The sequence below is a fragment of the Ursus arctos genome, unplaced genomic scaffold (assembly GCF_023065955.2).
Source record: "Ursus arctos isolate Adak ecotype North America unplaced genomic scaffold, UrsArc2.0 scaffold_24, whole genome shotgun sequence".
Taxonomy (NCBI): domain Eukaryota; kingdom Metazoa; phylum Chordata; class Mammalia; order Carnivora; family Ursidae; genus Ursus; species Ursus arctos.
Window position 1 is genome coordinate 5492377 of NW_026622919.1, and position 24482 is coordinate 5516858.

Consider the following 24482-nt stretch of genomic DNA (forward strand, 5'->3'; position numbering starts at 1 on the left):
GGCCGGGGCGGGCCCAGGCGAGCGGGGGCGGGGCCTCGCGCCGTCCTGGGGCTGCTCTTAGGGCAGGGCCGGGCCGGAGCTGGGGACACCCGTCGCCGCTGCCGCCGCCAGCGCTTCGACCTCTGCCTCCGCCGCTCCGTGTCGCCACCATGAACCAAGATCTTCGCAGGGAGCGGGAAGCCGCCAGCTTCAACCCGGAGCTGCTCACGCACGTCCTGGACGGTAGCCCCGAGAACACCCGGCGCCGCCGAGAGATCGGTGAGGGCGGCGGGCCAGTCCTCCCTCCTTCCCCGAGCGCGGCTCCAGACTCGCTCGATGACGAGTCGCGGGGCGCTGTGGAGCATAGGCCGCAGTGCCTGGCTCGGCTTTGGGGGAGCCGGGACCCCCACTCCCGGGGCCGGCCTGTGGCGGGGTGAGGGGTGTCGTCCCTCCCGAGGGGGGCATCTGGGCCCGCGCTCCCCAAACCCGCTGGGATTGAAGGAGGTGTCCCGGAGCCCTGCATGTCTGTCTTCCTCTTGATGCCCTCTCGCTCCCTTCCAGAGAACCTGATTCTGAAGGACCCAGACTTCCAGCACGAGGACTTGAATTTCCTCACTCGCAGCCAGCGTTACGAGGTGGCTGTTAGGAAGAGTGCCAACATGGTGAAGAAGATGAGGGAGTTTGGCATCGCAGACCCAGAGGAAATCATGTGGTTTAAAAAGTAGGTATGCCTTAGCCTAGACGAAGTCCCCAAGCCCAAGCCTTAATTTATAAAAACGCACAGCCCGTCGTGTCCTTTTTCATCGTGCTCGGCGTTGGAAGACGCACACTGCGTATTTTCACCCCACTTTCAAGTGATATGTGTGAAAACTAGTGTTTACTTTTGTATTTAAGGCTTTTAAAGGGATGACGTTTGTAAAATGGTGATCGCGAAGGGAGAGGCTGCGGTTTTCATTCTCAGGCATCAGTACCAATTCCTTTGGCCCAGACATCTCAGTGTAGAGTGATTTAAATTGCAGATTTGCCTTTGCTCTTTGTAACAAGGAGTTCTGCTAAATTTAGAGGCTGAATTCGATTTTTAGTTGCAAGACCAAACAATATTTTGGAGCAATAACAGATTGTATGTCCATATGAGAGTGTAGAGCTTGAGTTTAAACTGATGCAATGTGGGGTACAGGAAGAAAATGAGTCAAACTTCAGAGTGACTATAAAATATTTTAAGAACCTAGCATTCTTAAATCTGGTGGCAGTGTTATTTAAATGGCTCTCCCAGCATAAGAGACCTCCTAAAGCCATGCCTTGGTCCTAGTGCTGGAAAGAGTATGTACTTTTTCTTTTTCCAGACCGTCCGTTTTTTATCGTGTTTTGTTTCTTAATTAGAAATAAAATAAGCACTTTTTCCCCCTTGCCTTTATCTGAATGAACACTCACTCTAATTACATGATCTGAGTACAAGATTTCTTTGGCCTGTATCCTCTCTTACACTTCTCATTCATTCCTGGGCACTTCCTTTTTTGGGGGGTTTCAACATTTTAGAAGAATTCCATTATTTTCATCAGTAAAGATGAAATGATACGAATGGTGTGTATTCAAGAGCCAGAAAAAGGGAACGTGTTACAAGTTCTGCCTTAATGTAGTGGTAGAGATTTCTCCTTTATTCTACTGCCTCTAGTATGTTTGGTATCTGAAGTTTTTCAGGCTGACCTGGTTACTACTGTTAAGGATGAAATCATTTACTCTGGCCCTTCAGACTGCCCTGAGAATTCCTTTCCCTTTTAGTCATAAAATTATGATTTGCTTATTTTTAGTGGCCCAAATCGAAGTATTTACCAACTTCCAAATGTTCTTTTTTACTTTTAAAATTTGTAACTCACGGCTGTGAGAATATTCAGCTAGAGTACCTCCTAGAAGATCATGTTTCTGAATCACCTGAGTTGGGTTTTAGGTAAACTTCAAAAGTGTAAGATTTTATCCTTTTTTAAACAACCCCAAAAAAGAGGGTTGTTTTGTTTTACTTTTAAGTGGTTGATGCAGTGTGTTTCAGAATTGATTAGATTTCGTAATCAGTGGTGGTTAGAGTGTAAGCAGAGTTGAGTGAAGTCACAATGAAATAGAGCAAATTCCTTTATGTGGCCCAGGACACGAGCCAGTTGTTTTACCTATCCTTTTTAATGCTACAGACCTTGCTGTTTGGGGAATATAGAGTACAAAGGTGTTTTGGTTTTGGTTTTTAAAGATTTTACATATTTATTTGACAGAGAGCACAAGTAGCAGGAGCAACAGGCAGAGGGAGAGGGAGAAGCAGGCTCCCGGCAAACCAGGACCCAGGGATCATGACCTGAGCCAAAGGCAGCTGCTTAGTGACTGAACCACCCAGGTGCCCATAGAGGACAAAGTTTAACACACTTTTTTTTTTTTTTAAAGATTTTATTTATTTATTCGACAGAGATAGAGACAGCCAGCGAGAGAGGGCACACAAGCAGGGGGAGTGGGAGAGGAAGAAGCAGGCTCCTAGCGGAGGAGCCTGATGTGGGGCTCGATCCCATAACGCCGGGATCACGCCCTGAGCCAAAGGCAGACGCTTAACCGCTGTGCCACCCAGGCGCCCCTTAACACACCTTTTGACATCCTTCCAGGATCTCTAGGATAGGATAGGACAGGGGGATCAATTTACGTAAGAGAAAGGGATTGAAAATTAGTCTTGGCAGTTACTGAATGCCATTGAATCCAAGCCCACCAATGATTGTGGCTCACACTTGGGTTTCACGTACCACTAAGAGAGAAAAAGTGCTGCCAGCTAACTATGACATCCTGTTATTTGTGAGATGCACCTGATTTCTTAAATGCTAAGATGGGCGGGGCGTGATGCCGGAACTGGTGATAGAGTAATATTTCTCTTTCAGGGGATTTTGAGCATTTACTGGTTTCTTCATAATTATTTCTCCTATCTCAAAATTCATGTATGGGAATATCTTGAAGTCGATGGAATATTAGTAAGATACTGTGCGTTTTCTCAACTTGAGCAGTAGAAGAACTGTTCTCTCCAGGACTTGTTGAAAAAACCTTGCTGTTTGGGGAATGTAAAAGTTGTTTTCCTAATCTCTCCTGTAATTTTGTCTTTTAACTATCCTGTTTACTATGAAAAGAAAACTCTAAAGTATTTTTAAAAGTAATATAAAATTCTAATGAGGATCAGCCATGGTTTTTGTTACCCTCCTTAGGTTTTTAAAGCTGATTCCTTGAAAAGCATCTGCAGGAGGTATTAAACATAATTTAGAAACAAGCATTGAGATTTTGTTCATGAGTTGATTTTCAAGTATCCTCAAAAGAATCTCAGTATGTTTATTAACATAAATATTTGACAGTCTTTGTTTTCTGTCTTCTATTTTTCCCTCTGAGTTTCCTAGAATTATATTGTGTCGGTATTGTTATTTCAGATAACCCCACAGTCTCCTCACTTCCCTTACGGGGAATGAGAGTCTTATGTGGCCACCATTTTTGACGCCTAAACTACGGCTTCTCTTCCTCAGAAATTCTTGGAAGTTCGTTTCCTCTTGTAGTGAAATATAATTGTTAGGAAATGCTGTGGGGCTCTTGCCTTTGAAAAAATGCTGTCCACATTTCTCTACCTCATCAGGCTTTTGACTCCCACGTCAGTGAGGCTGGGCGTTACTTCTCTACCGTCCAACAGCAGTCAACTCCTGTTGACCCAAGTTACTTGGAAGCTAACTCACTTCTTCTGTTCATACCCCTCCTTTTTCCTGTTGCTCCCTCCATTCAGTTTAAATGGACATTCAAGGGGCGCCTGGGTGGCTCAGTCGGTTGGGCATCTGCCTTCGGCTCCGGGCGTGATCCCAGGGTTCTGGGATCGAGCCCCGTGTCGGGCTTCCTGCTCTGCTGGCACCCTGCTTCTTCCTCTCCCACTCCCCTGCTTGTGTTCCCTCTCTCACTGGCGTGCGCTCTCTCTCTCTCTCTGTCAAATAAATAAATAAAATCTTTTTTATAAATAAATAAATTGACGTTTGATATTGGCGTAAAAATTATGGAACCTCTGGGTTAAAAAGGCGTTTTTGATGTTCCTTGGTTGCAGGCATTCCTTAGATGTTTCAGTCTGCCCCCAGCACCCCTGAAAGGTGATCTTTGAACCTAAAGGTGGTAGGATTGGTTTTAGGGCCACCCTAAAAGTGAATTGGCAGTCTTCCCCCGCTTTCTTTTAATTCAGGCTGTGCTTACTGGACAGACCAAGACAAACTGGTGACACTGCTTCCTGTTCTTTCCTTGAGGAGTCGTGAAGGTCACTTAGGTGATACTTCCTTTGTACTCCGAGCTCTTTATGGAGATAGAACAAAACAGACACCCGCAAGGTATTTCACAGTGTAGCCAAGGCTGACTAGTGAATGTGATTTGTATTTTAACTATTTCACAGATTGTGTTTCATGAGAAAATAGTTGAGGACAGAATTTCAGTGTGATTGGAGTTCCGTAACCTGGAGTGAGTATCAGAGACATCAGAGATAAATGTTTAACATTCTCATGTTTCTACTTACCCATCTGTGAACTCTGAAGACTTGCTGAGATCTGTGGTTTGGCCCTGGAATATATTTACTAACCTGGATGTTTGCTTTGGTGTTATCTAGGGAAAGATTCAACTATTCTTTAGAAGTTTTGTTAGAAGCTCTACAAATAAGTGTTCTGTGGAGTTCCTTTTGATTTTCAAAACAAATAAAACTTGAAAATAAAGCAAACACACATACTCCAAAGAATCCAATAAAACCGACAGATGACACCAACAAAACCAGAACAACCAAAAGGGATTTTTAGGCTACAACTTGGGTGGAGTTTGCTTCCTTGATGAAGTGTAGAGTTAAAGAGTTCGGGCCCTGAATTGACTTGGGTGGGGAGGGGATAGATGCCACTGGATTTGGCCTTCCAGGTGGGAAAATGGTTAATTTTACATTTAATTTCTTAAGAGAAGGGTTGCAGTTTTCCCAGTCTCAATCCTGAGGGCCATGGTTGTGTGGCAAGAATGGATGGTAGAATGCAGTTTCTAGAGTAAGGCTGAGATCCTTTTTTTTTCTCTCCTGTAGAATGCATTTGGTCAATTTTGTGGAACCTGTGGGCCTCAATTTCTCCATGTTTATTCCCACCTTGCTGAATCAGGGCACCACTGCTCAGCAAGAGAAATGGCTGCCTTCATCCAAAGGACTCCAGATAATTGGCACCTACGCCCAGACGGAAATGGGCCACGGTTAGTCCACATTTGAGGGTCAGTGGGTAACCCACCTCAGGACTTAAACTGATAAATGACTCCTGATGTTTGGTTTTTCCTGCTGCTACACTTTCGGAATTTTGTCTTTCAGTTGTTAAGCCTTAAATAAAATTTAGCTTCTCATTTTCTCATAAGTCATTTCCCCATACACTGATCCAAGACTCTAGCCTGAAACATCCTTCATTGTTGCTTCTAAAAGCCTTTTTGCCCTTGCTACATAGATCCCATTTGAATGGCTGTCGAGCAGTTTGGGAAGATGGGATTGAAAATGTGGCAAAATTGTGTTGGTGTCTAATTATAAAAAGAGACCTTGTTGGAAATTCTTGACAGCGTTAATGCCTTAGCAATATCTGGAAGTTGCTTCCCTGCTTTAATGAAGGGAAAGATAAGGATTTTAGGGGGGGTAGAGGGTTAAAGCATTTAAGTGTCTTTTTCTTTTGTTGCTGCCTAGCAGCCTTGTGAGGCAGTTCATGATTCTCTTCATTTCTTGACAGCAGTCTTTTTATTATACTTTTTTTTTTTTTTTTTTTTTTTACATATTTTGGACTTTGTATTGCCAGTCGTTCTTGGTTAAATTGTTCATAAAAATGGGGCACCTGGGTGGCTCAGTTAAGTGTCCAACTGAGGTCTTGATCTCAGGGTCGTGTGTTTGAGCCCTGCGATGGGCTCCATGCTGGGCGTGGTTTCTACTTCAATTGTTTATAAATGGCCAGCTCCTTTCAAAAAGCTTTGTGTTTCGTCTTTTTTTTTTTTTTTAAGATTTTATTTATCTATTTGACAGAGAGAGACAGCCAGCGAGAGAGGGAACACAAGCAGGGGGAGTGGGAGAGGAAGAAGCAGGCTCCTACTGGAGGAGCCTGATGTGGGGCTCGATCCCAGAACGCCGGGATCACGCCCTGAGCCGAAGGCAGACGGTTAACGACTGCGCCACCCAGGCGCCCCTGGGTTTGGTCTTAATGTGAAGGAGGTTTGTTTTCATAGACAAGGCCTTTGGCAGGTTTGGGGGTTTTAATTTGAGCTGCCCAGTCTCATTCCCTAATTTATCGTAAGGCTTCCATTATGTAAATAATAAGGAAAAGAGGAAGAGATGCAAATAGCATGAAAACTTCATTTTTGTATTTGATTTGGTGCTTTTGATTGGTGAAGTGGTTTAAGAAAATGTTCTTTATCATAATCCCCATGAGAACTGCAGATTCTGGCTGTAATGTCTTATGAACACCCTGCCAAAACGTCCAAGACTTGCACTTCGGGGTGGCCAGTGCTGAAATAAGCAGCCCGAAGAAAGGTTTCCTAAGGGAAGAAATGTAACAGTCATAGAGGTCTTCCTGTCTGGGGGAGGGAGGGAGGGAGAAAGTTGTGTGTGTGTGTGTGTGTGTGTGTGTGTGTGTGTGCGCGCGCGCGCGTGCTTTGTAATCTTGAAATAGCTTTGTGGTACACAACCCTTCTTTTGTTTAAGTATGCATCAGTGTGGAATTTACTTGACTACAGTCAGTGCTATTCATAGGAGGCATAAAGATGTAAATTATTCTGAGGCTAAATGTGTTTGATATGTATGTCTCACTGGTCTAACCCTTCTGCTTCTATAAAGTACATTGTAAATGTATATTTGCCCTAAATTTTGAAAGAGGAAGAAACGAGGACTTGAAGTTTCTGGTCTAAGGAGCCCAGAAATTGGACTGAGGTCCTGTGTTGTTCTGGGTGAGTTTGCCTTTTTGTTAGTTTTCTTTCCCTTATTGCTTCTCTTTTTCAGATATTTTCTTGTTTTTGAACCAACTTTGTCTTAATCTCTGTATTTTAGAGAACAGAGTTGTCAGATTAGGTCTCGTTTCTCACTAGAGTCTTGTCCGTTCCTGTTGGTGTTTGTTGTGCTTCGTCCACTGCTGTTCTTTTCTGGGGCACCAGTTTGTCGGTTAATTCGCATCCTGTGACAGTATAGCCTTGTGTAGAATAGTAAGTCCTTCGACATCAAAGAGACTGGAAATAGAGCGACTTGTGCAGATGGAGGTTTGACGGTTCAATCTGGAAACTTCGGAATGTTGACTGGCCCACCATGATTGTCTCAAGTGTCACGGAAGCACCTATAACTTTGAGTTCGGGATTCTTTCAGCTCTAGGTAGCTGCTGAGAAGTGAGGAGACAGCATTGCTCAGGTTCCTTCCAGGATCCTGAAGAGTCTTGAAATTCAGTGCCCTGCACGAAGTCTCCATCACCTGTCTTCTGTCTTCCCTCCTCTAAATACTCGCCTGTCTGTAGAGGCATACACAATCCGCACGCATTTGGTCTGTGGGTCTGTGAGCCTTATTTATTCAAGGGCAGAGGTCTGGGCTGTGGGGCTCACCCTCTCCCGGGGGTTCTGGTGTTGAAGGGACCATCTGTGGAACGTGGTCCAGCAATAATAATCCTCACCGTACATTGGTCCGCCTCCCAAAGCAGGTGGTATGTTTGGTCTTCACAGATAACTTGGTCACTTCAGGTTCTGGCCACTTTACAGCAATTCTCCTTCCTTTGTTTTCTGCTGCTGTTGTTCAGGAAAATAGAGCTTATACAATACGCATTTACCATCCTTGAAGATTGGTGCAGTGTCTGCGCCGTCCCATCACCAATACTCAAATATGAACTGAAGCACTTCTCTTCCTTTGAAACTTGAGAAATAGATGGTAAACATGATTGTGTAAGTCCCTAGTCTCTCTCCCCTGTATTTGCACTCCCTGTCTCCTGTCTCTTTCTTCCAAGTGAGTCTCTTCCCTGTTGGACTTCCCATAAGACTTGCTCCGTAGGTTTTGGGCTATACTGATTTCCCGCTATGATTATTATTAACAGTATTTCTTTACAAAATCTATGCCCTTTGGGGTTATGCCTTTGGAATATCTTTCTCAGAAGTAAATTACTGCGTTGAAAGTAGTGAACATTTTATAGCTTTTGTTGCAAAGTTTAAGGCTTCTTGAAACACAGAACAAGTCTATAGTATATTCAGTGAATTATTAGTGTACCATGTCTCCATAAACCCCATCAGTGTGGTTACTTTAATTTTTTTTTTTTTTGCTACTTTAATATATATCTAAGAGTTAAAGTTTTAATTTTCCAATGCCAGTGAGCCTGGATGTTTTGGCTTACTCTCTGTATTTCCTATGTATAAACTGGGTTTTACTCCTTTGTGTATTGATTGACTAGAATCTGTACATTGATCTTATATGATTATGTTGTATCCTTCAAGTGTTTTTTTTTAATTGACTTCTGTTTTGTTAAACGTTTTGGCCTTATGTGTTGATTGCATCCTTCTCTGAATAGGTATACATTTTTTTCCCCATATCTTGGATAATTACTCTCTATTTTCTTCCAGCTTTTTTTGTTTGATTTATGTTTAATGCTTTGACTTGTATATGATAGAGAACGATGAATGAATCCCATACTGTTTTTATGTTTAACTAGTAGTTTTTCCCCATTGTTCTTTCCAGTTCTTAGAGTTTTATTAATAGTTTCAATTTATTTCTGGAACCTTAAAATATGTTCTATTGATTAGTCCCTTTGTTTTTCTCCTAATGTCATAAACATTGGTTCGTTTTTGTTTTGTTTTGTTTTGTTTTTTTAAGATTTATTTATTTATTTATTTGACAGAGACAGAGACAGCCAGCGAGAGAGGGAACACAAACAGGGGGAGTGGGAGAGGAAGAAGCAGGCTCATAGCGGAGGAGCCTGATGTGGGGCTCGATCCCGTAACGCCGGGATCACGCCCTGAGCCGAAGGCAGACGCTTAACGACTGCGCCACCCAGGCGCCCCTTGTTGTTGTTTTGTAAGATATTTAAAAATCTGATGGGATAAGCAGATAAGCCTGCTGCTTATCCCATTTTAAGACCTAAATATTTGGTGTTCTTGTACACTTACTCTTCTAGGCGAATTCCGATCTTAGTCAAATTCTCAATTACATTCTGCAGGAATTTCAAATCCGTGTTACATTAAGTCCTTGTATTTCTTGGGAAGTATTATCTTTATAATGATAAAGGACTGACTTCTCGATCGGGAATTAGCAATTTCGTTCCCGTTACGTATAACTTCTTGTATTCATCCTATTAGGTATTGATATTTTTTCTTAGTTAAATCTTTAATATCCTGAGCTAAGTTACTTAACAAATTTTAAATATTTTGTTGTGTTTGTAAATTGCTTTTCTTTTTACTGAGGTTTTTGTTTTAAGCGCCCTAATGGATAAGAATGCAGTGATTTTTTTTTTTCCTTAGAGCCTACAGCTTTTCTAAATTCAGTTTTATTGATGATATTTTGTTGTTAATTTCTTAGGATTATAATCATGCTGTCCATGGAGGTGCTATTTTAAGTCCTTTGTTTCTTATGTATTATTAATCTAATCATTTTGTCCTCAGCATTGGCTGCCAGCCCTGTGTCATATAGAGGTAGGCACTGGGAAGGCCTTTTGGTGTTATGGTTTTAAAAGAATTGACTGTAGCACTCACCAAAGTAAAATGTTGGCGCTTTGTAATTTTAAAATTAATGATTTAAAAATAATATATAATCTTTATCATGCATATATAACCAACTTTTTGCAATGAATACCTGATTTAAGTAAAAAAAAAAAAAAAAAAAAAAAAAACAACCTGTCCAGGTCACTTTCTCCTTGTAACATGTCTAAATTTCATCCACTTGTGAATGATCCTTACCCTAGTCACAAGAGACCTCTTTCTCCTAAAAACATTCTTCAGTCTCAAAATGGTTTCTGATTTCAGTGGTTTACCCCTGCCCTACTCAGTGTATTTCCTGGTAACCCTGGCGTGTGTTATTCGGTGACCCAGCACACAGCTGCAGACCCCTCCTGAGAGTCCGATGGGCTGCTTCAGAGTGGCCCGTCCCCCCGCAGGAATTGCTCTGGGTTCTGGTAACGCCCAATACTCTTTCAGCGCTAAAAGTGGCTGGTCCCGTGCCACAGGGTTCAGTCCTGGTTCCGCTAGTTGCCTTCTCTCGGGTCCCAGGTGTACATTGATTTTTCTTCCCGGCACCGTTCTTTTAAAAGCTGGAGGCAGTGGCATTCCTGTTTGTGAGGTAAAAGCACTCTCTCATCAGGCCAGTGTGTTTTTCTGGAGGATTTCCACTATTTTTTTTTACTTTTTATTTTGAAATGATTATAAATTCATAGAAAGTTGCAGAAATAGCACAGAGAGGTTCCATGGATCTCTCTACGCAGTTTCCGCCGGTGCTAATGTGTTACAGGGGGTTTCCCTTTGCCACTTCCAAGGAGAGCTGCTCTAGTGTCGGCCTCTCTCCTTGGTCTCTCTGGTGTCCTCCTCATTGTGCTCAGTCCCGGTTGCACTTGTACGAGAATTTCCCCAGCCAGAAGATGTGATTAGGTGGTGGGATTCTTGTCCTCGTTGTGCCATTATCTTCCTGACCTGAAAGCGCTTAACTCACCTCAGCCTAATTTCTTTATAAAATGAGGAAGTGGGTCAGTCTTTGGTTTTTCTGTGATTGGGTAACAGCACAACCATGCAGTCAGAAGACGTAGCCGATCAGCCCTCACTGCGTGCCCTGGTTATTTTCCTCCTTACCCTCTGGACAAACTGAGAGATTTCAAAACTGAAATGTTGAGTAGGCTAATTTCTCAGATAATTAAAGAGAATAATAAGAGCAATACAGAGTCAGTTAAGTTAGAGCTGGAAGTTCAGTGGGATGCCAGTGATGTGTAACAATAACGAAGGCGTATCAGTCTACTTTCTATTAGAAATTCACACAGAAGTCTAAGGCGTCTGCAAATTTAAAGTGGAAAAGAATGGCTTTAGAAAGTGGATTCAGGGGCACCTGTCTGGTTCAGTGGTAAAAAAAGTAAATGGATTCAGACTTACTACAACTAAGATGTTTCTTATCATTAGTGACTATTCACGTGTAATCGGCTTGTTATGCATGAATCTATTATTTGTAATGATTATTATGGTCTTTACTAAAAATTGCATGTCTTTTTTATTTCTGGTATTAATCATTGGGTGAAGAGTGCTGTCAGTTTTTGTATTACATTGTTTCAGTAGGGCATGGCTGGATATTTGTGGCGAATCTGAATGAAATAACCAGATTTAAAAAAAAAACAGATTTATGTAAGGAATGGGGGTCTGTGCTGGATGTTTTATGGATAAACATGAACGATTCCAGCCTAGAAGCATTATTGAAATTGCTTCTAGGAAAGCCTTTTGTCCAGGAGATATTTTGTCTGTCTGAGAGAACAAAGTTCTCTTGCCTCACCTTCTCATCAGAATCAGTCATTGTGCAACTTAAATTCTCCATCCCATACAACCTCTTCAAATTTTTTATTCCCTTTGATTTAATTGCAAGGCTGGACTCCACTGCCTGCCTCGCATGTTTGTGCTGCACAGGCTTTGGAATCGGTAGCCAGTCCTCGCCAAGACTGATTAAGCGCTGAGGAGCGTAAGAAAAAACTTCCCACCAACTTAAGAAAAATGAACTTAGCCAAGAGTTTATTAAAGTAATACAGAAAGGGGCAGTGCTCCCACCCATGATAACGCCCACCCAACTAATTCATACTTAAGGTTTTTTTTTTTTCTCCTTCCCCTTACTCTGTTCACATTGCTGAATCTCTCACACCTGATGACTCTTCTCTCAAATGCCCATCCTTGGTGTTTCTTCGAAGTTTTGTGCACCGAGGGCGCCCTGAGCCTCTGGATCTCCACTTGGGCATGTTCTTGCCTACTTTACTTCACCAGGCAACCGCAGAGCAGCAGGAGCGCTTCTTCATGCCCGCCTGGAACTTGGAGATCATTGGCACTTATGCCCAGACAGAGATGGGCCATGGTATGGTGCGTTCAGTCTACCTTCTGGGTTGGGCGGGGCTCTGCAAGCTTAGCATACGTGGAGAGCCCACCGCGTGTTAGCAAGGGCATATCCACGTACCGTGGTCTTTCCGCAGAAGCCAGGTTTTTCACATACACAAGTCTTGGCATAGACATCGCTTTGGTCAGTGGAAATAAAGGTTATGTTATCACAGAGATATGCTGATTGTTCTTTCTCATGATTCCCCTTCAGTGGGTCAAGAATTACAAGTCAGGATTTATTTTACTGCGTGGTTTGTCAAGTTCATTGGCGTTGTGTAGAATTTGTGTGCATGTGGAATCTGAGCCCATCTTTCTTTCTTCAGTACTATTTGATTACCTTTCCTACGGATACCTTCATGAACTTGCACAAATTCCAGAAGAAACAGATTGGTAGTACAAGTGCTCTCCGACTTGCTTGAGGGAAATGAGTGGCTTGTATAACCATAACGTGAGCATTTTATACTTTGATCTTTTTTGTGCCTCAATTCAGTAAATTCAGTCAAGGTCTGAAGGTAGCTTGGCCAAAGATTATGAAAAAAAAAAAGATAAATCGTATTTCCAGGCAGTCGGTTTTGGAGGGAGTGGCTGTCCCTGTTAATCTGGTCTGAATTGGTGTCTCTATTTGCTGTTCATTTCCATCTGTCTTTTCTTTTCCTGCTTCAAGGTTTCAGAACCACTGATCTAATGTATATTTGCAGTGTGCTCCTCATTTCTGTGCAACTCTATCTTAATTTTATAGCTAATTTGGCTCTTGGTGCTAAGTTGTATTTTACAGGATTTTCACAAGACCCAGAGTGGAGTATTGTTTGGTTCCATTGTGCATTTGCAAACATTTTGTCATTATCTGTTCTGTTACTTCTTTTCCTGTAACAAACGTCTTTGGTGAAAGCGCCTGTCTCCTTGATTCTCACACGTGCTCAAGAAGGTTGTGGATCACACATGAAGTGGCCATTTCTGTTCCTCAACTTGGAAGTTTCTAAATGTTTCAAAGTTTAAGTGTTTAATGAGGTCTGGAATTATCTGAGAAGTTCGGGAAAAGGTTCTCAGCATTTGCTTCGGGATTGTATTATTAGAGGGAGTGTCTCATAGAACATTTTTCCATAACTGTTTTCAAAGAACTTTGGCATATTCATATTAGGATATAAAGCATGAATCTTTGTCCATCTCCAGTAAACATGACACTGGGAACTCTTCCTTGTCACGGTAACGAACCAGCCAGCATCAAAGTTAAGGCCTGGCCTTGGAAATCGCAGCGTGCACTGGGACCTTATTACCGGAACTTTAGAAATTTTTTTAAAAAGTCACTGTTCCGGGTCTTTTTCTCCATAGTAGTGATATCTTTTTAAAGTCTTGTTTTCCATTCTACCAGTCACTCTGAAATAAGTCTTCAATTTATAAGAACTTTGGCTGGAGTCTTTTTCTGTCCCGTTATCTTAGTCTTTGTGACTAGAGAAGCCCGAAACATTGAACTGGTGTGTAGACGCCATACACGAGTTGAAATTGGCACACTTAAACTTAGAGGTGTTATTTTAAAAGGGCAGTTACCTTCCCTGTTATTTTCCTATCCTATGATCTTGTGAAAATACGATTGTAAACTGCCTTTACATTTTCTTTTGGTTGATCTCAATAGAGGTGCGTTAATTAAAGTATAGAAACAGAACATATGCTTGACACCTATATTTTCCCTCGATAGGAACTGCCTGGTTTGAGGATAGGAAATGATGGGGCCCCTGGTTCAGTGGGTAGAGCCTGTAACTCTTGATCACGGGGTCATGAGTTCGAGCCCCATGTTGGGTTTACTTTAAAATATATACATAAGGAATTATGTATCTTGGTTATTACCTATCTGTAGCACGTCTACAAATGTGTTGTTGCCATTAGGTTTTGTTGTTCTCTGAGATACTAGAGCTGAAAGGACAGGGCAGGAGATTTTACCCTGTGCCTGTTTGTTCCCGTAATTTATCCAAAGTGAATGTAACTTATTTCCTTAGGAACTCATCTCCGAGGCTTGGAAACCACAGCCACTTACGACCCTGAAACTCAGGAGTTCATTCTCAACAGCCCTACTGTGACCTCCATCAAGTGGTGGCCTGGTGGACGTATGTGAATTTTTTAGCATTTATTGGATGTTTTGAAGAGTCACTGCGAGATTGTGTTGGGGTGTGGAGCTTATATGAGAGTATCGGTTTGAAATACAGGAAACACTCTGGAGGCTTAGACTCCCCTCAGCTGGTGACAGTGTCTTGCAGTGCCTGCTCTCTTGTAGACCTTCCTCCATTCACAAGGCACAGAAAGGATGGCTGTCTTACTCTCTCAAGTTTTCATCTGAACATTCCCATCACTAGCACAGTTTCCTTAGTCACCATTTAAAGCAGCTTAGTATTCCCCGTGTGGTTATAAGTAATTTAAATGTAAGTAGCCACATGTGGCTAGTGGTCACTGTTTTGGAAAGCACTTCGTTAAGGGAGAAAAAGGAAATAAATTAATGTTCTTATGGTTATCCTAAAAAAAATTTTATGTAAATGAATGAGAAATAAGTAGAAGAGAAAGTAGTCTTTTTTTTATTTTTTTACTTATTTTTTTTTTAGTAAAGTCTTTTTTAAAATGAAGGATTACTATCAAATCAACAATACCTTAAACTCACAAATATTATAGGTCAATAATATCTCAATAAAATTTGTATAAAAGCTTACATATATCTACACATATATATTATAGGTCAATAATATCTCAAAATGTGTATAAAAGCTTACATATATATATACACACATATATTATAGGTCAATAATATCTCAATAAAATGTGTATAAAAGCTTACATATATATACACATATAATAGGTCAATAATATCTCAATAAAATGTGTATAAAAGCTTACATATACACATATATATATATTTGGGACGAAGGATTGCTTAGGCAAAACACAGTAAATTTTAGTGACTATCAGCTTATGTGAATTTCTTTCTGAAAACTGTGTGTGGTACTGTCATTAAGTCTCTTGGGTACACTTTATTGATGGAGGCTGGTATTTAACATATGGTTTTTCCCCATCTTTTATTTCTGTCCTTTGAAAGTGTTAAGAAAGTTTGCTCACTGCTCTCTCCTGTTCTCTTCGATGTTACAGTTGGCAAGACTTCAAATCATGCAATAGTTCTTGCCCAACTCATCACTAAGGGGAAATGCTACGGATTACATGCCTTCATCGCACCTATTCGTGAAATTGGGACCCATAAGCCTTTACCAGGTTAGAATTGTTCGTCTGCTGTTAAGATGAAAAACTAAACCGTCGCTTTCTTCTGCAAAAACTGTAGCACACCACGAAAGAGGCCAGGGCAAGCCAGGAATTGCTGAACATAACCACCTTATGACTTTCATCTGTGGTAGGCATTACTGTGGGAGATATCGGCCCCAAGTTTGGCTATGATGAGATGGATAATGGCTACCTGAAGATGGACAATTACCGTATTCCCAGAGAGAACATGCTGATGAAGTACGCCCAGGTATAGTGAGAGGAGCAGAGATGTCAAATATGGGGGTTTCGGGGGCTGTTGATAACCACGGGGTTGCAAGGGTGTGTTCTTTTAGAAGGTAATAACATATTTTTACTTCTGATACTTCTTTTATTAATGACAGTGAAATCAAAAGCAGTTGGCAGATACGAGGAACATATTCTAGTTTGCTAAACCAATGGGTCTCAAACTTTAGCATGCATTAGAATCACCTGGAGGGCTGTGTAAAGTAGATCAGGGTAGAGATGAGATTTTGTATTTTAAGCAAGTTCCCAGGAGATGCTGCCATTCTGGGGACCACCCTTTGAGAATCATGAGCACAGGCTGCCACTTGGGTCTAACAGAAGTTAGCATCAGTCCCATGTTCTTTGTCCAGGTGAAGCCTGATGGCACATACGTGAAACCTGTGAGTAACAAGCTGACCTACGGGACCATGGTGTTTGTCAGGTCCTTCCTCGTAGGAGAAGCTGCTCGGTGTCTGTCCAAGGCTTGCACCATTGCCATCCGATACAGCGCTGTGAGGCACCAGTCTGAAATCAAGTTGGGGTAAGGGAGGCATCTGAGATGGGCTCAGTGCTTAAGAATACCTTTGACCCCATTCAAATATCAAAATTCCCAAATGTGGTCTCGAGACGATGCATTGGCTATGCAAAATCAGTTAAGGTGGCAGTGTGCTGGGTCTGCTACTTAGAAACTAGACTTCCTTTCTTAAGTAGAAAGATGAGGGTAGCCACCTTATTTTTTTTTTTTTTTTAAGATTTTTATTCATTAATTTGACAGAGAGAGACATCCAGCGAGAGAGGGAACACAAGCAGGGGGAGTGGGAGAGGAAGAAGCAGGCTCCTAGCGGAGGAGCCTGATGCGGGGCTCGATCCCAGAACGCTGGGATCACGCCCTGAGCCAAAGGCAGACGCTTAACGACTGTACCACCCAGGCGCCCCAACCACCTTATTATTTTTAACCTAAGAAAAAAAGAGTAATGTTATTTGAGCTCTGTAAATGAAATGTTCAGGGGCGCCTGGGTGGCTCAGTTCGTTAAACGTCTGCCTTCATGTCGGACTCTGGGCTAGTGGGGATCCTGCTTCTCCCTTTCCTGCTGCTCGTGCTCGCTCGCTCGCTCTCTCTCTCACTTTCTCTCTCTCTCAAATAAATAAATAAAACCTTTTTTGAAAAGATAAATTAAATGTTTAGAACACTAAAGGCAGTTTGAAAATCCTAATTCCTCCTAACAACTATGAAATGGGTATGATGGGGGTGGCATGACCAGGACTCCCTGTCGTGTTCATAGCCATAATTTAGTCTTACTGCTTTTTACTTAAGTGTGACTCCCTGATGACCTTTTTAACTCCTGTAGAAGGAATAAAGAAATCAATAAGAGCTGACCATCTAAGATGTCAGATAATTAACTCTGTCCATGGGGTCTTCTCCAAAATTGTGGTGAAAATAGTTTATCCAGCCATCTAGTGTGTTAGACTTCTTTATCATTGCCTTCCTTCTGTGAAGTTAACTTTGATTTTTTATGTTGCTATGAGATACAGTTTCCTCAGTCACACTGCGAAGACTAAGATAGACACGAACTTCACAGCTAGAAAATTCTGTCCACCTAAGGGGTTCAACACGGTGGAGAACATGGTTTTTCCGTGGCCAAACAGCCTAGATTTCAGTTGAGTGAGGATCTGCCACGTATTTGCTCTGTGACCCCAGGCAGGTTCTTAACCTCTTGTTTTCTCCTCTGTGAAATGGGGGAGAATGAGGACTATTCAGTATGTCAGAGTATTTAGACCAGAATCTGGTGCATGTTAAGTTTTATGTAAGTGTTTACTTTTGTTCCTTCTGTGTCCTTTAGTGAACCAGAACCACAGATTCTGGATTTTCAGACCCAGCAGTATAAACTCTTCCCCCTCCTGGCCACGGCCTATGCCTTCCAGTTTGTCGGTGCATACATGAAGGAGACCTACCACCGGATTAACGAGGACATTGGCCAAGGGGATCTGAGTGAACTGCCCGAGGTATGTGTTTACTGCTCCGCCCTTGGGCACCCTTCTGTTTGATATTTGCCTGTTGAATTACGTCCAAAGAAAACTACATGTGGGGATTTCTTGAGAAGAATCCATGTACTCTCAAAAGATACAGCCATTTTTTTAATTGAAAGTGAATCTGATATGAAGATATGTGAGTTTTGTTTTTAAGTTTCAGAAGTACTATACCGTGTGGATCATTTATTAATCAAGGGAATGTAAGTGGTGACTTTTTTGTCAAGTGGAACAGTGTGGAAGGGAGCGTGGGAACAGTATGAATTCAGGCCACTGAGGTGACCGTGCTTCGGTTTGCGTGCGTGGCAAGTGATGTGGTGAGTGGCCAACGCTGTTAGGTGAGGAAGAGAGGGCTTCCTGTGGCGGCTCAGACCGTCGGCGCCACCCGCGCCCTGACAGCCTGTGCTCGCGCCTCCAGCTCCACGCCCTCACTGCCGGCCTGAAGGCTTTCACCTCCTGGACAACTAATGCTGCTGTCGAAGCCTGTCGGATGGCGTGCGGCGGACATGGCTACTCTCACTGCAGTGGCCTTCCGAATATCTATGTCAATTTTACCCCCACCTGCACCTTTGAGGGAGAGAACACCGTCATGATGCTGCAGACGGCTAGGTGAGAACCTGATGTGTGCTTTATCTGTTGTTACAACGTTTGAGGGGCGCCCTGGTGGCCCAGTCCGTTAGGCATCCGACTCTTGGTTTTGGCCCGGGTCGTGATCTCAGGGTCCTGGGATCAAGCCCGGCATCGGGCTCCACACCCAGTGTAGAGTCTGCCTGGGATTCTCTCTCCCCTCTCCCTCTACCTCTTTCCCCCACCCGTGCGCATGCGCTCTCTCGCTCTGTCTCTCAAATAAATTAAAAAAAGAACATTGAGTCCTCTTCATAGTTCCTATTCCGATGTTTGCTCTTCATGTTACATTTGTTCTGAGAGATGTGGTTTTGCCTCCCATCCCAACCCTCTGGTTTTATCTTGTGGTTGACCCAGCAAGTACAAAACACCTCTCACATTGCTTAAAGTCATTGTAAGAGTTTATCTCCATGTCATGAGAAGCGTAGTTACTGAAAGCATGTGCACTGGTCATTTTTAGGTTCCTGATGAAAAGTTACGACCAGGTGCACTCAGGGAAGTTGGTGTGCGGCATGGTGTCCTACTTGAACGACCTGCCCACCCAGCGCATCCAGCCGCAGCAGGTGGCGGTGTGGCCGACCGTGGTGGACATCGACAGCCCTGACAGCCTAACGGAAGCGTACAGACTTCGTGCAGCCAGGTTAGCCCCCCTCGGAAGCTGAAGTAGGTAGCTGGGAGGGCTCTCGGGGCTGGGGCCTGAGCACTGCTCGGCATTTTCTGCAAGCTCCAGTTTTCTTTCATTTCTTAACAGATTGGTAGAAATTGCTGCAAAAAACCTTCAAAATGAAGTGATTCACAGAGAAAGCAAGGAGGTAGCATGGAACCTAACTTCCGTTGACCTTGTTCAAGCAAGCGAGGTCAGTGACAGTTCTCCCTTTTTCTCTCTTCTTCCCTCTCCATCCTTCATGCTGCCCCAACCCATTTTCTTAGTGCAGAAATCCTTGTTGCAGTGCAGTGAATCTTTTGCAAAGGTTCTCTCACTCTCATGTTTTCTTTTTATCTAGGCACATTGCCACTATGTGGTAGTTAAGCTCTTCTCAGAAAAACTCCTCAAAATTCAAGATAAATCCGTCCACGCTGTTTTAAGGAATTTATGTCTCCTGTATTGTCTATATGGAATCAGTCAGAAGGCAGGGGATTTTCTTCAGGTGAGTATTTTCTGAATTTAAGTCCTTTTTTTTTTTTTTTGGTAGAAAAATCTTTGTGGTCTACTTTCTAGTTGTGTGTGTGTGCGTATATGTGTCCGTATACATTTGTTCGCTTGTTTTCTCTCTTCTAGGGAAGCATCATGACAGAATCTCAAATTACCCAAGTAAATCAGCGTATAAAGGAGTTGCTGACTGCGGTTCGCCCAGATGCTGTTGCTTTGGTGGATGCATTTGATTTTCAGGATGTGACACTCGGCTCCGTGCTTGGCCGTTATGATGGGAACGTGTATGAAAATTTGTTTGAGTGGGCCAGGAAGTCCCCACTGAACAAATCAGAGGTACGAAAAACAATGTCTTTTCACCTTTTGAAATTCTTCATTTGAATATTAAGGCAGGAAAGACCTCAGAGGTGACTCCTCTGAAAGTTTTGGTGGCTCCTGTGGCCTCTTCGGACAGTCACTTTGAGTAGCACATTCAGAAGGAAACTGGCTTGTTCCCACAGTACGCAGATCTTTCGTCTTCTTGACTACTTAATAACTAGTGGACACGTTCAAACAGGTACAAACACAGAGTACCACAGTACACCCCCCTGTACCCTTTGTCACACGCCAGTGACTAATCTCATGGTCATTGTGTTTCACCTGAACACCCCTCCCCCCACCAGCTCCCCTGGGGATTATGGTGAAACAAACCCAAGATAGCAGATAACTTTATCCATGGATATTTCACTGTGTATCTCGAAAAGATAAGGACTTTTTAAAACCTGACCACAGTGCCATTCTCCCACCTAAACAAGAATCATATCGTGAACTACCCAGTCAGTGTCCACATCCCCCAGTTGACTCCGTTGTTTTTTTTTATTTTTCCCCCCTTCAGTGTTTTGGATCACGATCCAAATAAGGCTCCGGTACCTTCTCAGTTAAAAGTATGCTCGTTCACGCTGCGGGCTCCTCATCAGTCATTCTTTCTTTCTCCCTGCCCGCAGGTCCATGAGTCGTACCGCAAGTACCTGAAACCACTGCAGTCCAAGCTGTGAAGGGTCATGGTGACAAGGTTCATCCGCTCCAGAAAGCAGCTGACTCAGCACCCCTCGCACTTGTCACACAGATCTGCTCGGAACCTTTACCAAACTCAGAGAGCTGTAGAGCAAATGATAAATTGAGCCCTTTCCTCTTTCTATAAATGAAGAAAAAAAAAATGAACAGATTTCAGAGATTAAATGAAAAAAACAGATGTGTTTTAAGTGCAATTAACACTGCCGGAGACCTGCCAGGCATCAGAAGGAGCTTTACGAGCTGCAGCGTGACTTCCATCCATAGTGCTGCTGACCCCAGTAGGCCAGGACTTTGGATAACTCGTAGAATTTAACTACTGAGTAGTTAATTATTTTCACCTCTTAATTGCTAATCACTGGATATATAAGTGTTTTTAAGCAAAGGTATTTTTTAAGGGGGTTTCGTAAAGCCCTTCCCACCTTTTCTGCTAAATGTTCTACCACTCCTGCCACGGGCCCTGGCTAAGAAGCAGGACTCAAGAGAAGGGATTCGGGGAAAGGAACAAATCAGGAAACTTAGCTGAGTGAAATGTGTGTCTGACACAGTGACACGACTTCCGCCTGTTTGCCCCTCTTGGCCGACCAAATAGTTGTTTCCACCTAACTGTTCACAGTAGCACCTTCCCGGCAGGAGTTCTTCAGCACAGGCCTAGCCCAGGCTCACTATCCCGTGTCATTAGGAATTAATCTTCCTTTCGAAGGATCCCTAAATCATCGGTGCGGTAACACAACAACTCAGTCCCAAACTTCTTGGGAAAGGGCAAGAAGCAAAATTATCTCTGCATTTGACTTTTGGCCACTGACGGCACCTCCATCAATGATAATTCATCTCTCTCCCCCTCTCCCTGTCCTGAAAGAGATGCTAAGAAAGGAGAAGGGGTCACAGTTCCTTCGTAGTAGAATTGAGTATAGGGAGAGCTCTTAGTTCGGTTACTGTGACTGTGGTGGCCCTACCCACTGGATATTCTGGAACAATCCAGATTTTCTGTATTCTGCCATTTGTCATAAGCCGTTAACAATGCTTGGAGGTCACAGTGTCTGGCAGTACAAAGATAGAAGCATCACTCACGCCACCTCTTCTGCCCAGGAGTACCCCAGGAAACTCTTTTGACAAACCATGTCTTCTGGTTTTTGGATATAAATCATAGAATCAATATAATCATCGAAACTGTGACGAATGGATAAATGCAAGTTCCATAGACTTATTATTGTACATTGGCTTTATTTTCAGTCTGTTTCTAAGAGCTTGATCTGAATTGTGACATTGTCCTTTGAGCTGAACCTAATTTACACAATCATTCTACATTTAAAGGTTAAACACGTACTTCCTAATGACGTTTTTTCTTAAAATCTATGTAAAACAGCATCACTTGATTTTTTTTTTTTCTTTTTAACCTGTTAACTGTATCTGTGACATCTGTCTCATGAAACCAATTCTAGAATCAGTCTTGAGAATGTAGTCTAATTCAAGGGAAGTGTTATTCCTACCTTGGGACCCAACGTAAAGTCTATCCCACTGAAACCAGTTATATGAGACTTTCCTGGCCAGCAGAAGTACTGTCTGTTGACACAAGCCTTAACCCTTCCCCCAAGAGAGGAACTTGCTTTAAGCTTGATGTTAACAAGCACTCTGTTAATTTCTTCAGGATATATCTTGACAGTAATTCAGATTCTTGGAAATAACAGAGTAAATTGCTTAATATTGACCTGTTAAATGTAGAATTGCTTCAGAATTAGTGGTTAAATACCTTATTCACAGATGACCATCTGTAATTGGGATCTGAGCGGGTTTGAACTAACACCCACCTAATCCAACAGCATAGATCTGGGATCTCTCCAGGCAGGTTTGAGCAAGTTGTAGACACTATAGAGCCCCCTTCAGTCCAGCGCCTTGAGTATTATTTACAAGTGAATTATCTGATATTTGATACTTTTTTATTAACATTGGGATTTTTGTCTTGTACTTTATTCACTGTAACCTAGAAATCCAGTAAAACCGCCCTAATTTGTAATATCACGAGGAAAAGAGAATGCCACATAATTAAACATGAGTTTAAGTCACGAAGAATCTTAAGGTCCAGGTTTATGAGGTTATCAGGTGCAGGTAACACTAAGAACAAGACAAAGCGCGCTCTCCCCAGCGGAGAAACGCATACTTGTCTCAGCGCTCAGAGCTGCAGATCCAGTTTGCTCTCCCGAAGAAGCCAGGTCTCTGCTACAGATAAGGTTGGTTCTTTTGCGAGCCGTTTTCACAAGTACAAAGATAAATTTCAACCTACTATTCTCTAAAATGAGAAGTGCTAAGAGAATTAATGATAGAAGCCTTTTTTTCCCTAAATACTATGAACCAAACTCAAAATTGGAATTTTGAGGCTTAATACAATTTTGCTATTTGTAGTGGATGAAGTTTGAGTCTTCCTGAAGTGTCCGGAGCTCTACTTTGTGCTCTACTAGTTATATAAAGAGGACTATTTCAGTGTTTGAACATTAGTGGCCTCAAAGCACAGTTGGTTCCAAAGCCTTTGGGGCCTTCATATTCTTGGCTTAAGAACATAGCAGTGCTAAGTATCAGCTTATCTTCAGAACATTGACTTAATTGCTACATTAACTATATTCACATGCCTTCGGAGAACACCATGTGTGTGATTTCAGATTTCATAGACCTGGAGGCATTTTATAGATCCTAAACATGCTAGGTCTTAATTCTTGGGTTTTCTTCAGTGCAGGGCTTTGGTTGGACAAGCATGACCAGTTCAAATTCATGGGGAACAGAAATTGTTTAGATGGCTGTGACTCTCCATCCCTCTCGCCCTTCTGAGCCCCTTCCGTCTTATTAGGAAGGAAGAGATGAGGTGCAGGTGTGCACACCTGCTAATCTTTATAAATGTGGTAGGTGTGCTCGGGATCATAGGTTGCCTTCAAGCAGGACATGGGTGGTTCTACCTGAGACCAAGAGTCTCTTATTGATTCTCCTTACTCAGATAAAGATTTTGATCATTTTCATGAAATAATTGCAAAGGTCATTTCAGCTACGTATTTACTACTCTGTTCTTGGAGGATTCGACCAAGTCACACTGTAAATGACTGAAATGACTTTTTTTTTTAAATACCAATAGACTTTTGCTCTTAGCTATACACACTAAATTCTCACTACCTATTCCTGTGCTCCATGATGGTAAACAGAAACATGAGGAATCCTTAGAGTTACCAGGTGTTAGCTGTTGCAGACCTGCAAATTCCTAGGTTCCAAGGGTTTTTTGTTCCGTTTTTATTTTGCTTCAAATTTATTTGGGCCACTGGTACCTGCATGGCTCAGTTGGCTAAGGGTTTGCCTTCGCCTCAGGTCATGATCCTGGGGTCCTTGGATCGTGCCCCAAGTCAGGCACCCTGCTCAACCGGAAGTCTGCTTCTCCCTCTAACCCTCCTCCCTGCTTGTACTCTCTCTCTCTCTCAAATGAGTAAGTTTTAAAATAAATACATTTAACTGGGCCATTGATTATCTTAGGAAGATCATGAAAAATTGAGGAGTGATTATAAGAATTCTGAACCAAAATAGGTGGTTTTGCCACAATACTGTTGACTGGGTCATGGTTTCGGTAGCAAACATATAACCTTCCACATAATGTTCAGACTGCTGACTACTTTGTAAAACACCATTTTATTTCCAATTGCTGTAGATTCAAGGAAATTACTTGTATTCTTCAGAGTGTATAATTCCTTGCTACCTTTTCCTTTTTACTGTTAGGGTTTGCGTTTGGTTCCCACCCCACAAGATGCATTTAGCATGTATTGTTACCCATCCCTGGCTGGACCTGTCAGTGGAAGTGTGAGTACCGAGGAGGTGCACGGGTCCAGAACTTCTGAACCATGATTGGACATCTGTGACCCGCCAGCCCTGCTTGGCTTGGGCTGCGAGTTAGCCAAACCATTACCCCCTTTTTCCTTTGTAAAATTGAAAAAATCCTTAATAAAACCTGTGGTTAACAACGTGTTACGTGCCTTTATTGGGTGGCAGTGTCGGATTCCATTCTGGCTCTGCAGCT

The 24482-nt window shown here is 42.5% G+C and overlaps 1 protein-coding gene across 2 annotated transcripts; it reads left to right on the forward strand.

The window, feature by feature from the left end:
- Positions 1-20: 20 nt before the first annotated feature.
- ACOX1 (acyl-CoA oxidase 1) lies at positions 21-24426 on the forward strand. Of its 2 annotated transcripts, none has more exons than XM_026484112.4 (14): positions 21-258; positions 541-700; positions 5066-5226; positions 14061-14168; positions 15196-15315; positions 15456-15571; positions 15957-16126; positions 17427-17589; positions 18032-18222; positions 18698-18877; positions 18989-19094; positions 19242-19385; positions 19517-19723; positions 20371-24426. In XM_026484112.4, the coding sequence occupies exons 1-14, from the start codon at positions 150-152 to the stop codon at positions 20419-20421; spliced, it is 1986 nt and encodes a 661-aa protein (XP_026339897.2). In that variant the 5' UTR covers positions 21-149; the 3' UTR covers positions 20422-24426. The 2 variants fall into 2 exon arrangements, with proteins under 2 accessions (XP_026339897.2, XP_026339896.2); XM_026484111.4 differs by lacking the exon at positions 5066-5226 and adding an exon at positions 11889-12049 and having other exon boundaries at positions 25-258.
- The last annotated feature ends 56 nt before the right edge of the window (positions 24427-24482 follow it).

Excerpts from the sequence above, each read along its gene's own strand:
- ACOX1 (XM_026484112.4), top strand. The coding sequence starts at position 150 with ATGAACCAAGATCTTCGCAGGGAGCGGGAAGCCGCCAGCTTCAACCCG. Across the intron at positions 701-5,065 it reads GAAATCATGTGGTTTAAAAA|AATGCATTTGGTCAATTTTG; the intron begins GTAGGTATGCCT and ends TCTCTCCTGTAG. Across the intron at positions 19,095-19,241 it reads ACCTTGTTCAAGCAAGCGAG|GCACATTGCCACTATGTGGT; the intron begins GTCAGTGACAGT and ends CTTTTTATCTAG.